General features: G+C 42.0%; 1 protein-coding gene across 7 annotated transcripts; it reads left to right on the top strand.

Moving 5' to 3' along the window:
• Window positions 1-606: 606 nt before the first annotated feature.
• Window positions 607-8,169, top strand: si:busm1-163l24.3. Of its 7 annotated transcripts, none has more exons than XM_036518832.1 (7): window positions 607-681; window positions 1,079-1,109; window positions 1,277-1,490; window positions 2,720-2,823; window positions 2,959-5,937; window positions 6,295-6,503; window positions 7,181-8,169. In XM_036518832.1, the coding sequence occupies exons 3-7, from the start codon at window positions 1,307-1,309 to the stop codon at window positions 7,290-7,292; spliced, it is 3,588 nt and encodes a 1,195-aa protein (XP_036374725.1). In that variant the 5' UTR covers window positions 607-681; window positions 1,079-1,109; window positions 1,277-1,306; the 3' UTR covers window positions 7,293-8,169. The 7 variants fall into 7 exon arrangements, with proteins under 7 accessions (XP_036374725.1, XP_036374884.1, XP_036374568.1 ...); XM_036518991.1 differs by having other exon boundaries at window positions 1,274-1,490; XM_036518675.1 differs by having other exon boundaries at window positions 1,240-1,490.
• The last annotated feature ends 6,630 nt before the right edge of the window (window positions 8,170-14,799 follow it).

Here is a 14,799-nt window from a genome sequence, read left to right as displayed (position 1 = left end):
CATTTTCCAGAACACTCAAATGGAAGTGAAGGCTCTAAATGAATCGCTAAAGGCCAGTAATGCCAGGATATCCATATGGCATTGTCAGAGCATGGTGAGCACCGAGTCATGTGTGAAACTGTCACCTCATTAATGAAATGTTAGAGATAAGTTTGGAAACAGCACATTTATCAGGTAAGTACATTGCTGAAAACAATGTGAAGAAAATTCAAGATGTGGTGACTGGCAATGGAGTTAACATGGCCCCCACAATACAGGGTAAATCAGCTCATAAAGTATATTTGCACACACTTTTTTTCAAATAGGTGATCAGAAGTGAAGGCTGACCAAATTCTTGACACAGTACAGCAGTACTGTAGGACGTCCACCACACACCAAAAGCAGGGGCGAAACTACAGCAGTTTCAATCTTTAAACTAGGAACCCAGTTTATGTAACCTAAACAAAAGGAAAATTATTTCACAGCATGTCTTACATTCTTCAGGTGATCCAACCGACGAGAGAACGTAACTGATATGGTGTTACGATCCGATATGATGGTGATGGCATTAGGATGCGCCACCTTGTGTTCAAGAGGAAGCGTCGCGAGTGGATTGGAATGTTTCACTTTCCATTTCTTGAAGATGTCGGTGTGTATACGCTGATATTCTCCAGACTAGGAAATACAAGGTAATTTCAAACAGTAAGTCGTGGCATAATTACATATTACTTATTTTACTTGTCGCAAGTATTTTAAGATAAGTATTGGTGGAGATACAAACGTAACCACGAGAAACGGTAAATCGTTTCTCACGCCTCACAGATGCACTTCCTCAAACGTGTTGTCTTTCTCTGCTTAAAACGGTTCGCAAACGTTTCATTTACAAACCAACAGGTAGATTTATTTTGACAGGCATGGACACCAGTACGACAAAGTACAGGTCAGAGAGTGAGCTATATATCAGCTGTGATTTTACCTGATTAACGATTACAGTTTTCTGTTGCGGCTTTGTAAACAGCACGTTCTGCTACTGTTACCGAGCTAACTGGTAAACAATCCTAATTGGTTTGATTTTTTTCTGATCGCATCCTTGCTATAGGTACTTGCACTCAGCAGCATAACTGGCACAGGTACAGCCACTTATATTTTTTGCCTGTTGCAGCTTTCAATACTCCCTTATATTTCAAAATATTTCTAGTCTGTTGTCAGGCCGTATCATTACAGTTGAACTTATTCCCATTATGTTTTTGGAGTCTTCAGTGTAGGAAAATGAAACTGCGTCATGTAAATCGAGCAGGGTGAAGTCAACTGAGGGTACGTGCACGAGATGGAAGGAGAAGGCCGGACTGTAATTGTGCGCGGTGTGCCGGTGGGCTTTGAGGAGAGAAGGCTGATGGACAAGCTGTGCATCCACTTCCTAAGGAAAAAGAACGGAGGAGGGGAGATCACCTCCATCACTCTCCCCAAGTCTATGCCTGGCTGTGCCCTCATCACCTTTGAGGAAACTGAAGGTCAGTTTGGGTCAGAGGGTGGAGATTTTGAGTGATTAAATTTTTCAAGAGTGGGACAGCGCAGAGACCTTTCACCACTGCAGTGACCCTGTTGCAATATGATAAGTAGGTGTGGAGAGTGTAGATGAACAGCACTGCATTGAACAATGCACTCCACTCCACCTCATCCAGAACATTTTTATTCTTACAGTGTTTGATTCTTAAGATGAGTTCCAAATGAAAGAGTAACATTTATGTTTTAAATATAGTTTTAACTCTTGATCAGTTGAAAAATAATCTTAACTAAGTAGCTGAAATAAAATATAGTTGAAGTGTCCAGCAGTGTTATATATCAGTGTTAAATAAAATAAAAATAACATGTAAGCCTCACGTTAATTATTTAAATGCCACTGTGCGAATTGTTGGCAATATGTAAGCTACTATGCTGTAGAGCAGTTAATGTGTTTATCTAAATTAAAATACAACATGATTATTTTAAACGTGAATTGTTTTTGAATGCCTTCATGATAATTGGCACTGCGGTGCCTTGCTGCTTTGGATTTGTTTTCATGAGGCTTAGGCCCAAGAAGCTCACGAGTGCCCAATATCTCAGCTATATCTACTTTATTACTCTAAAGGCTATTGTCAAACTCAAGCAGTATTTTTAATCTTTAGAAAGCGTGTTACTCATTCCTGTCATGTCGACTGGTGTCATGTCGCACTTGCACCAAGGTAGGTACTTGCATCTAGGTACTGTGCAAACTGCGACTTTTTTCTCAAAATATTTTAGCATATGATTTCATAAGTGGCACAACAGGAGAGATACACTGTATTCAAATTCTAATGGCTTCTTCCACTGCACCTTTGAACTCCAGTGAGGATCACATCACATGTTGTAAGTCCAAATTAATTTTTACAAGTGGTGTGCTTGATTATCACAGTTTGAGTTTTTAAGCAGATTTAGTATAGAAGTTATTCTGTCAAGTGTTTCTGATTATTGTCAATCAATTTGATTGTGTAAATTCTTTTGTCAGTATGTCTTTTTTAGGTTTTTTCACCATTATGCAAGCCTGTTTTTGGAATGTGCAACTTTAAATTAGGCATGTCTCACAGCAACAGCCTCTGCATTTGTGCACTGAAGCACTTGCATTTACAAAGAATGATGGAGTTGGTGTTTTTCAGTTGCCTGTTATATTTTACTTATGTATTTTATTCACCTTTTATTCAGTTTAATTGAATTTGTTATGCAGTGGCTCAGAGAGTGGTCCAACGGGAGAAGCATGATTTATCGGTGGATGGCAAGGTGTTTGAACTCACTGTGAGGTTGTTCCACACAGAGGTGGACCCTGATGAGGTAAGGAAAAGGAAGAGTTAAGTGTTTGAATGACTGCTGGGTGGGGCTGCCTCACATCTTCAGTTACGTATCTCTTTCCCTTCCCCTCTCTCTTCTCCCTTGCCTTGTGTTCTTTTCCGTCCCCCTTTCTTTCAGGTCTTCCTGAGCTTAACAGTGGTAATAGACTATAGTCGACTACCCCTGGGAAAGGTGGCAGTGTCCAGCCTGCGCCAGAGCTTTCCTGATGTGCGCTTCAGCTTCAGCACAGAAGAAGAGCTCTGCACCCTGAAAGGCCGCTACTCTGAAGTCCAGACCCTCATCACTCATCTGCTGAATCTGATTGACCCACGGGCCTCTACAGTCAGCCACTTGCTAAGACCTGAGGACATTGTTGGTGCGCCCTCACCCAGCGGAAAGAAGAGCTCTGCTGGTGGGTCAGTATATCACACCAGGGGCTGTGAGAGGCAGGTGAGGACTAGGCATGCAAGGCAGGATTTTGGCCAGGAACTAGGGAGTTTAGGTCTGGACATAAGCAACACTGAGAGAGATCACCCTGCTGACCAGACACTGGAGAGTTATGAAGGAGTGGAGGAGAAAGCAGGCATCCTGTTGGATGAGGCTCCATTGGAGGACTTTTCCTTGGTCATGGACTCAGACATTTTTCGCTACCTGCAGCAGCACTGTAGAGAAGAGTATCAGCACATCCTGAGTCAGCATGGGGTGGAGGTGGTGGATGTCTGCACCCAGGATGTCACCACTGTTTACCTGCAGACAGAAGCTGGGGCTGCTGGTCGGGGGGTGGAGCGCGTAAAGCAAGTACATGGGGAACTTGGAAGGCTATATCAGGAGATGGAGGCCCAGCTGAGGAAGGAGCAGCTGCCCAAGGAGGGTATCCAAAGGGAATCTCTCAAACAGGCCTTTGAGGCACTGCAGCAGCGATTGCCTAAGATAATGCTAAGTGATGACAAGTCACACATCTACATTGTGGGAAGCAGAGGTGATGTCTCAGAGGCTAAGCAGTTCCTCTTGGACATGAAGGGGGCAGAGGGAGGATCCAGGGTGTGGGGAGCTGACCATACTACATCCTTGATGGAACAGGACAGGGACACACTATTTCTCCCCTCAACTTCTACTTCTGTCTCTACAGCCCCCATTTTAGATGGAAGAGAAATGGATAAGATACTCAAACCCCACAAAACAGAGAGAACAGAGGTGGGCAAGGAGTATAAGCTGGCTGCTAGGTTCAAGGAAGTAATGAGTAAGACCTCAAGAGATGGTGTGCCAGGATTAACCTTTGGTGACACAAAAGCTTCTGATGATACACTGAAGGACTTCTCCTCTAGGCAGATGTTGGACAGCGGGCACAGGTTTGGCACTGGAGCAGTGGTGGGGACAGGGAGTGCTGGAATTGGAACTGAGGGATTCAGTCTGAGGAGCTATGAAAGACTAAACCAGACTGGAAAGGACATCCTCTTCAGCAAAACTGGTTCTCATAGCACCACCAGCATGGAAAGCAAGTCCCACTCGAGCTTGTTGCCTACAAGCAATGTGCTGCCTAGTAAAACTATGCAGCTTACCAACATGCAAAGTACTGTACACCACATGGACTTGTTTGGAAACAAAGGGACCCAGACTCCTGTGATTCCTCCATCGGGGCTGGGAACTCAGCACAAGCTGAAACGGGCTAACAGCTTCTCTGGGCGGATCAGGCCCACACAGGATTTGAAGGAGAGTGGCACTCATTGGGACATTCAACAGAAGACTAACAGAGTTGGAACCAGCAGCCTCAGCAACAGCACAGCTAACACCCAGGAAGTTTACAGTGTGGAGGTGCCTGTTTCTACAGTTGTCTGGCACTACATAAAGGAATGCTGCAGGACTCAGCTGGAGGACATAACAACTGATCTGCAGGTGAAGGAGATCATGGAAGGAATCGATCTGACTCTCCAGCTAAAGGGGCCGGATGTGGCAAGAGTTACTGCCTGCCAGCAAGAGCTTCGGAAGCTGGTTAACATGGTCACCTTAGACTTTGACGCACAGGAAGTGCCTCTGACAAAGCTGGGAGTGACTGACCCCAATGATCCGACCCTGGAGGAGACTTGCATGGAGCTGAGGAACAAGTTTGAGAAAGTAAAGATCTGGCCAATAACAAGAAGTGTCTTTGTCATGGGGCCGAAAGATCTATGCAGACAGGTGGTTTCGGGCCTAATGGAGGCCTTCTGCAGTGGGATGGAAAGAATGAAGGAGATGGAGGAGCAAATGGAGGCCCTGTCTTTGACCTCTCCATTCACTCAGAATCAGATATTCATACCCCAGACGCTGACAGAATATGTGAAGGACCAGGATTCTGTCCCTAGAAGCTTCTACATACCAAATGAAGGCTTAATTGAAACCATCAGCTTTATCCCAGCAGATAGCCTCAAATATAGCAGAAACAAACCAATAGAAGGTGAACAGGGTCTTAACACCAGAGGGAAAGACAACTTCCAGTCTAAAGGCTCTAATCAAATGGAAAAGAAGCATGAGTCAGAGAATGGGAAAGACAGAGGGAGCCCATTAGCACTGCAGAAAGAGCCTGTCTTGAAGCTCAAGCAGGGGATGGACTGGACCATGAACAGAGAGAGCCTCAGATCGAATGCAGCCCTGACTCAACCAACATGGGCAGGCAATAGAGTTCTGGGACCAAAAGACAGTGGGTCAATATCCTTGCCATCCAGTACTCAAAAAGCAGTGCTGCCTAATAAAGAGAGCAACCCGAAACACTGCAGTGTTAATATGCAAAGGGGACACTCCCCCACAGGCCCAGAGGGTCTAAAGAGTGTGGAGAGACATGAACCCAAACACCAGGGACAGAAGCTGGAACAGAAAAACGAACAGAATGAGACCCAGGGGCACCAAGGTATGTCTTGTGAGTGTGGGGCCAGCGGCAGCTCCATAACAAGAATGCCCTGCGGGGTAACTCTCTGCCCACAGTGCCTGGTGCGTGTCCATCCCCACTGTGCAGTCTGCCCCAAAGCTGACATCAGGGGCATAAAAGGCACCATGAGCTTCACAGAGATGTCAGTCACACTGGCTGGGCACATTAAGGATATGACCCTGAAGATCACCTACAACATTCCTGATGGCATTCAGGGGGTAAGGTCTTTTTTCCAGTCCTAAGAAACACTAGATCAGGGGTTTCCTTTCTTGGTATGCAATATTGCCAAGTTAGTGTCTCAGTCATTAGTCATGAACACTTACTGCCTATAGCATTTACAGCAGGTATGTTTAGTGGATTTATGTTTAGGGGGCGCAAACTTCAGATACTACTATGACTGGACAGAATAAAAAGAAAAGCTAATTTTAGGTGGGAGAAGAGGTTGGTGGAATTATAATCTTTGAAAGACTCATATTTCTCATATTGTGTTGATTGCTCTTCTACTCTGGGTGTCTAGAAAACTGTATTGATGTAGCAACATTTTATGTTTTATGTCTTATGATGCCTTACTTTAGGAAGGCCACCCGAACCCTGGGGATCCTTTCCGAGGGGGTGTGTTTGAGGCCTACCTGCCGCTCAACGAGCAGACAAAGAGACTGTTGCCACTGCTAAAGAAAGCATTCAATCAAGGCCTGACCTTCACTGTGGCACCAGGTGAAAAGGGAGGAAGAGTGACCTGGGGCAACATCCCACACAAGACCAGGGTGGACAGAGGGAAATCTGGGTGAGTCACTGGAAATAGATTTATGAATTCTTCTCAGAGAACAATCCTTCTGATGCCAAAGACTGTGCAGCAGAGGAAAATGATGTTTACTCTCATGCTGTGTTCTGGCGACACACATGATAATGAATGGACCTCTTATCTGGGGAATTAATAAAATGAAAGCATACAAAAACTCTTGGCTGTACGAGCAACACCTAAGCATTTGTATTCCTTTTTTTTCAAAATCGCTGAGGACTCTTTCTGAATTTCAGTATAACACATCATGTCAGCACACAGATTTTCTTTGTCAGGTTCTGTTCTGCACAGCTGCTTTGAGATGCTTCCCTGTAAGGACATACAACTGGAAAGGTTCAACAGTGACAAACCAGATTTTGATACATCTTTTTAACCAGTATAAATTGAATTGAATCTGAAACTCTTGTGACTATGGACAAAACATTTTTAAGCAGCAAAAAGGGTGAAAAGTGGTGAACTGTTTAAAACTGAACTGTTTTAAAGCAAGTGTATACAAGGCCTCAGAGAACCATTCTAGAAATATTTCAGTTTTGTGTGTAAGATGTTCAATTGCCATGCCATTGAACATCTTACAATGGCTATGCCATTTTTACTCAGGAAGCCCTGAGGGTTTTCTTGCAGTGGTTCTGTACTCACCCTTTTCCTGCTGTCTTTCATCCCAGGAATGGTTACCCAGACTCCAGCTACATTAGCCGTTTGACTGAAGCACTAAAGTCCCTCAGCACTGAAGAAGATGCAGCTATTGCGAAATCCCAGTACACCACAAACAACTGACATCAACTGCAGTCACATTTACTTTGCAACACAATGCTAAGCACTTTTAATAAAATATACAATTACATAACTTAAATGGTATTACAGTAGGGACAGTATTACATTGGTCATTTTACTCCATAGAACTGTCTTTTTACTATTCCATATTCTTAGATTTATACACTGATACACTATGATTTTTTCAGTTGATCTTCTGTTCTTTTGAATGAAGGCAATAGACAACCATGCACTGTACTGGATGTAATTGATTTGGTTAACATGGATTCAAACATTCTCATCAAATGAGTTACGTAACATAAAGGTTATAAAAATGATCATTCTCTAATACCACACATAAACTGAGTATCCCCATAATGTTTAGTGCACTTGTCCATAGTGTAGACCTTGATAAGTGAGGTATATTCTGCAACTGAGGGTCTTTTGAGGGTGTGAAATAGGAAGGTGGAAGGATTTCAAGTATATCAATGGTAGTGGGAGAAGTACTTTTCTCTTCATCAGGTATCTCTGTCGTGAATTATTCACAAATGTAAGCTGTGCTGAATACAATCAAATGTCTAAACACTGGAAATCTGGGATGGAAATGGTCCTCTGGCTTGGAAATGGAAATGGTCCTCTGGCCCTGATGCTTTACTATAGGAACAAGTTAGACTAATCTAGTGACATTGACCTTACATAAAACTGATAGTTATTTCAAATATGGGTAACTTATTTAGGCTTAATTTTGCCCATAGCAGTAATACATCTCAGTACCTTCTGCACAAAATCTGAGATACAGTATATCTGGTACATCTGTCAAACAAAAGGTTTGTTGTGTTCTCTGTTTATATTACATACAGCAAAAACAAATATGTGCCATTTTGCCACTACTTTTTCTAAATGTTTGGTAAAAAAAAATAAAAATATCCAGGAACTGGTCATTTTATCATCTGAAGTTTTTTTTATTATTGTTAGGATGGAATTTAAGTATGTCAGCACATTTTATGTGACTCTCTAACTGATATATGTATCCAATTTATTCATGCTACACCAAACTTTATCGAAGCATACTCTGGAGAAGACAGGGTGGGGGTTTCACACAAGATTCAAGGTGACTTGGGCATGTGCTATTATGTAGTTTCTAGTTTTCTGTGATAATTCTGTAGTTAATTAATTAGGGTTTGTCATTTCTACAGTTTGAACATAAGTGAAAGCTTTTAAGTTTGGTTTTCTGTGATGCTATCCAAAGAGTGATACAATATGGCATTTTAAAACAAAACAAAATAAGAATTAATGTCAAATATTGCTTGCTATTTATTTTATTTGCAGCCCATAACTTTGAGCTGCTGTCATATATTTCTTTGCCTTAACAAAAATCTGGCAAAATATGCTTCTGTGATTGTGATTGTGTGCCATATTCCTGATGCTGAAATGGCAATGGTATGGGCTTTAAGTGCGGTGCATCTTTCTCTTAAACATGGTTGAGTTATTCTATAAAATAAGGTAACTGAGGCTGGTAGCATGATAGTGGCATTTAAATTGAATATTGCTAAGCAGCTGGCCAGGTTATATCTTAAATGAGAAATTAAAAAGAGGACTTATTTCTGAACTTAGCTGACCCAAAAATTTAGAATGAGTATGTTGGTGCTCTTGGCATAGCATAACCCAATTTGTAGGTTTGTTTATGTAACCTAAATTAATACTTGTTTATACTTTTTGCACTTTTTAATCTGTGCAGCATGCTATTGTATAAGCAAATATCACAAATTTCTGCAAATATCAATCTGCAAACCAACCACAAAAAGGAACTGTCAAAATTTGCTCAACATCCTATTTTAGAGACTGAATAAGGTACTGAAAATCTAATTACAATTTGATCATATCTTTACTATTTATTTTTCTAGCTCAGCTGCACAATACAAGAGCATATCTTGTCCAAGATAACTATATGGTAAAAAGCTAAAATTAATTTTGTCTAAAATCATATTCCAGAATTTCACAAATTATGGCATATCTAACAAGAAATTCAGGTTTTGAAATGCAGAAGCTGAAGACATTTTCTTGCTATAACTGGCACATTCAGCGCTGTCATTGTCATTGGAGCTGGCAGAAGCAGCTGTCATTTGGATTAGAAATCAACATTGGTGTTTATTTTTGTACGAATTATTAAAGCTCAAACATTACTAAAGATAACCATTGTGTAATTACTAAAGCTCAAACATCAGTTTCACATCCATAGAACTCTTTATGCTTTCCATGCTCACACTCCTGAAATACACTCCTGAAAGCAATTTACATGTTTTTTAGAGCATAGTCAATGAAGTACTTTTTCAGATTATTTGTGAATATGACAAAAAATATGTGCTTTCCTTTGGCAGTTTTGAATTTTGCCGAAAGATGGCAGGAGAGAGCTGGAGAGTCAGAATATTTGGCCTGCCCACAGACAATAGCAGTGATACGGACAAATAAACTCTGCTAGCATCTCAAAAACAAAAGGTTTGTAGTAGGGGAGATCATGCTTCTCACAGTTCCCCAGTGTGACACTTAAATATTCCACTATATGCTTTGGACAGTAAGAGTGTCTAAGCTGTACTACAAAGGTGGTAGGGAGGGGTGCAGAGAGGGTGCAGGGGGAGTTCTAGAAGCAAGGAGAATTTTGGGTTGAGGAGCAAGCCAAGATATTTGAAGGTCTCTAGGACCCTCGCTCATTGGTCATGAAACTAAATGAGTATTAAAACAGCATTGTAGAAGAATCTGTGGACATGAAGGGGTGTGGAAAGAAAGGAAATTGGAGCAGTAGGTGGGAAAGTGGGGAACCAGACGCAATGGCATTGAGGGGACATCAGGAAACAAGGTGGTTAATGGTTAGCTGACAGGGACTTAGGAGTAAAATAAGTGTGAAGGGTGCAGTAGGGAATGGGTGAATTTGGGGAGTAAGACAATTGCAATGCAGCAATTGAACATGGGGGTGTGCTGTCCCTCTGTAATCAATATGGAAAAAGAGGTTTGGAGACAGCACCCTTAATTGGTGGATTCCCCGTGAACAAAGCCTTACAGATTAACTGTATTCTTTTACACCACCTTGAAGCTAAGCAAGATGGTGAAATGCAACCAAATTGGCCCAGTTTAAACAATTATTTCAATGACATGTTTATGTGTATCTGCAAAATTTGGATGGATTTGCACGTGTTTTGAAGTGCAGACAGATGAAAAATTGTGTGATGGATATTACCACGAAATGTCTGTGTCCATCTACCGTGTGTCCATCCATGCTCCTCTTCCCTTTCTCTTCCACCCTGGGAGCGGCTACCTAGAATGTGACACCCTCAGTGCTGTGATGGAAACACTGAAGTCCCTACGGATCAACTCCTAAAGCACAAGGCAAGACCAGGAACAGACAACAAAAATAGTAAGCACAATTATTTGGAAGGATAATAATGTGTGGCCAGTTCCAACACTTATTGTTGTGTATAGATGACAGTACCAGCTATGTTCTGCACTCTGCCCCTATATTAAAAATGCTTACCAAAAATGAATATTTTCTTCAGAACTGGTGTCAGGTCATTGGTGTTTGGTGAGAACAGCCAGCACTTGTGTTTCTTTTATTGTACTGATGATCTGAACTTGTAGTCTTCAGCAATATCAACAATATTTTAAAGTGACATGAAAATCAACATGACTTATCGATGTTTAGTGGTGACCCAAATCTTCTGGATCCAAAAAAAAAGACAACGAAAAACTAAGCCCCTTGTTGTACAACAAAATGTTCTGCACTTGAAAAAGAGATAAAGACATCATGAGGATAATATGTCAAAGGAATGATATCAGAGGAGCATGAAGGAGTTTCAGTCACTGTCTTTGACTCCTGATCTGATGTTGCCAGCGTGGTCCTTTTGAGGTTCTGCTAATGAACACAGCAAGAAAACTGCTGATGTGCCCTAAACCATCATTTCCTGTTCGGCCAATCACAACGATGATTCATACGCTATGCGAGTAACATGGGAAAACAATTCCATGTTTTTAGTATTACCCTTGCTTTCCAGCAGAACTAACTAATGACATTTGCATCCAGGCTTAAAAATTCTACGTACACAGAAATTGACGCAACAGCCCAGTCCTGCCTTTTTGTTATGCTTTTTATTAATTTCGGAAAACATGTAAGGCATATGGTAACATTATGCAGAGAAGCAGTACAAGTTCTAGTCCATGTGAACAGCATCGCACAACGTGGTCGACCCGGATTCAAGCACAGAAGCAGCATTTACTCAAAGGGTTTAAATACAAAGTGGAGAGAGATGGTTTGTGGAAACACTGATTTAAAAAAAAAATCTTGTAGTAAACAGTACAGCGCATGAGTGTGAACACCTGTGCAGCTACTAACTACACACACACACACACACACACACAATTGAGTGTGTTCAAAAGGGGCAATCCTTCAGCGCTACAGAGACAGAGGAGTAAATTAAACGACTGTCTATCACGCCCCAGCAACACAGACAGTGCTGTGGGAGAAGACTGCGGCAATACCATTCAGTAATGACTGTGAAAGAAGAGGAAGGACTATGAAATCCTGCTGCTCAGAGACCTTAAAAAAGGAAAAGAATGTATGTTTGTTCTACACAGTCATAAAGGCAGAGTTTTCCCCTCTACCTACTAAATGTGACTCAGTGTGCTTGTGACAAGTGCCTCTTGTGGCCTGTATTCTCAGGGGAATTTTGACAAATTGGCTGCCGACACATAGAATGAACTGCAAAGGCATCCCGCTCTTTCTCTATTCTGTGCATACGCCTTACGAAAGTGTGACAAGCTTGGTGGGGTAAACCGTGATGATGGAGAACCAGACTCTGAACTAAAAAAAGTGAACACTACACAATCACTCACACGTGAGCACAAAATGATCAAGTTTGTCTACAGATGCATTTCATTGGGTAAAGCTTGACTGTTGCCCACAGCTTGGACTGACCTGTCAGAGGCTGAAAACACAGGGAAACAAAACATCATTGCACCATTCAATTTGCCCTGAATTTTGAGGTCCGAACCAATTAAATATGAGTGTATTTGTGGGAACATAAAAACACTTCAAAAACTACTTCATGGACACAGTATAGATAAAGTATCTGTTGTGTAATTTCACTGTGTAATCATTTAATGAACTATAACTATTTTCAGGGTAATAGGAATTGAGTAGAAACAAACTATAGAATCAAACTGATGACCAGAACTTCATGGTCTGATTGACTTAAGAAAAACGTCAGTGGGTTGGTTTGGAACAAATCACATTTTCATGTTGAGGGCATGTTGCTGGAAAAGCCATCAGGATACTGGTAGCCCTGGGAGAAAACCTGTATTATCAAGAAGTCACCTTTCCAGTATACAACTGGAATTATCTCCCGCCCTCTGAAACAGCGGCCTGGATGAAGCTGATTTAGTGACCAAAAATGAGAATGATCATCAACGACTGAAATGTTAAAAAGCATCACACTGCATACCTTTCTGTTGCAGACAGAAATGTTTTGGATTTGTTATTTTAGCTGTTGACAAAGAACTCTGTGATGATATCAGAGTCTGTGTAGGGGATACAGAGAAACTGGAATGTGTCAACCTGGCCAGATCTAAACAGTGAAGTTAGCTTCCTTACAGCTGCACTGCAGTGGTGAATTGCCACCACAGCTGGGGAAAACATTTGTTTCCTCCACACTCACATACCTAACCGTTTGGAGTCATCCTTAAAGCGACAGGAAAGAGATCCAAAGATGTGGGTCAGCAGAATGCCCCTGAAATAAACTGGGTGCTTTTCTTTTTGTTCTTGGAAATAGGATGGCTTTGCGTGTTGCTAAGTGTACCTCTGCAGGTGCCAGTCATACCTCAGACACTGTATTCATCATGGCACTGGCAAGTAAATTTAATGGTGTTTTTTTTTTTTTGTAGATATACATACTGTGCTCTCACGAAGTAGACAAGTGCAATTCCCTGTGCCCTGTCTTGGAGTCAACACACCCTCAATGACAGCTCCAAACAGTGCAGGACATTCTGTGAGGGTAAACATTTAGAGGAGGTAACCCGAAATTTTTTTAAGGAGGGTGGTGGGTAGGATTGAGGCACAGTGAGTGTTTCATAGCAATAATTCCATTGAGGAGATGTTAGGCGATGGCACAGACTTTAGTTGCAGCAAAAAAGCCCAGCAATCCCATTCTCTCATAAGAGAAGCTATACATGTGGAAACTGTAAGATCAAATCATCGGTAATTCACAACCCTTTAGGAAATAGGAAAAGGAAATAGTGAATCTATTGGCTAGTTTTGTCTTTTTTTTCATTTTTCAATAAATACACAGTTGTCTTCAAGGCATAGAGAGAGATTCACATACAGTTTGGCACGCTTGGTCAGAAATGAATTAGGCATCAAAATTTGAATTGCGATAAAGGAATGTAGCCGGTCCCTGTTAAGTGTGACTTTGAACTTTAAACCCTTAAATGGAAAATAACAATAGAAAGCACAACATTCTCCACTTTAGCATTTGTTACTCACACAATACTATTAACAACCAAATCACCATTCACAGGAACACAAATAACCCAGCAAAACAGAACAGAACAGAACCAGAGAGAACACAAACCTTCCCAAAAGTCGGGGTGGAAATAAGACCCCTGATGCAGAGCCGTGGTGGAGGCCGTTGCAGGTCTTACCGGCTGCAGACCAATGCATATAATCACCAGGCACTGTTTTTCCTCTTGTTTCATATGAATTCACAAACGTGGAATTATACAGGCTTGCTTGGCAGCTGAATTGTGAGGAAAGCCTGCATTTGTAAAACCTGGAATGGAACTGAAGTGCTGTGCACTAGGGGTGTGATCTCCATCCCTCCAAGTGCAATAAGGTCAGCGAGCTGCGTGCAAAATACCAAAACCTCCTGTCCCGATGCGTACGATAGGGCACAGGCCAGAGAGGGGAAAGAAACCAGAGTGACGTGAGAGCATGACGAAAAAAAAAAGCAGGCGGTGGGGGGCAGGGGTCAGAGGGAAGGGGTAAATGTGGGATCAGCCTATGTCCACTGCAGAAAACCTCACACGTGAACTGAGCACAGACATACACACAAAGACACATGCATGCACTCACACTTGCACACGTACGCGCACACACACACACACACGTGCATACAAAAATGAACAGAGTACACACACAAATTTACTTTCTTCACAAATTCACTAGTCAGAGCTGAGCCACCACAGACCTGGTCTGGAGCCACAGACAGACAGACAGACACAAGGAGAGCACACAACTGAGAGTGGGGCACGGCACCCTCACAGTGATTCAGTGTTATTGCCACAGTTGGCTGCTATTCTTGGGGAAGCCACAAGGGGCAGTGTTGTTTCTATAGACACAGCATTGCCCAAGCTTATTTCTGCGGGGACTGAGTCCAGCAAGTTTCTTTTCCACCTCAAATACCCACCTCTCACTTTAGTTTTTAACCAGAATTTAGCCAGTGTGACTACTCAACCTTGTTCCGAGGCTATTCGTTATTAGCCCAGCTGT

Source organism: Megalops cyprinoides, chromosome 1 (assembly GCF_013368585.1).
Source record: "Megalops cyprinoides isolate fMegCyp1 chromosome 1, fMegCyp1.pri, whole genome shotgun sequence".
Lineage (NCBI taxonomy): Eukaryota > Metazoa > Chordata > Actinopteri > Elopiformes > Megalopidae > Megalops > Megalops cyprinoides.
Note: the sequence above shows the minus strand (reverse complement) of the source record. Positions and strands in the feature narration are given on the sequence as shown.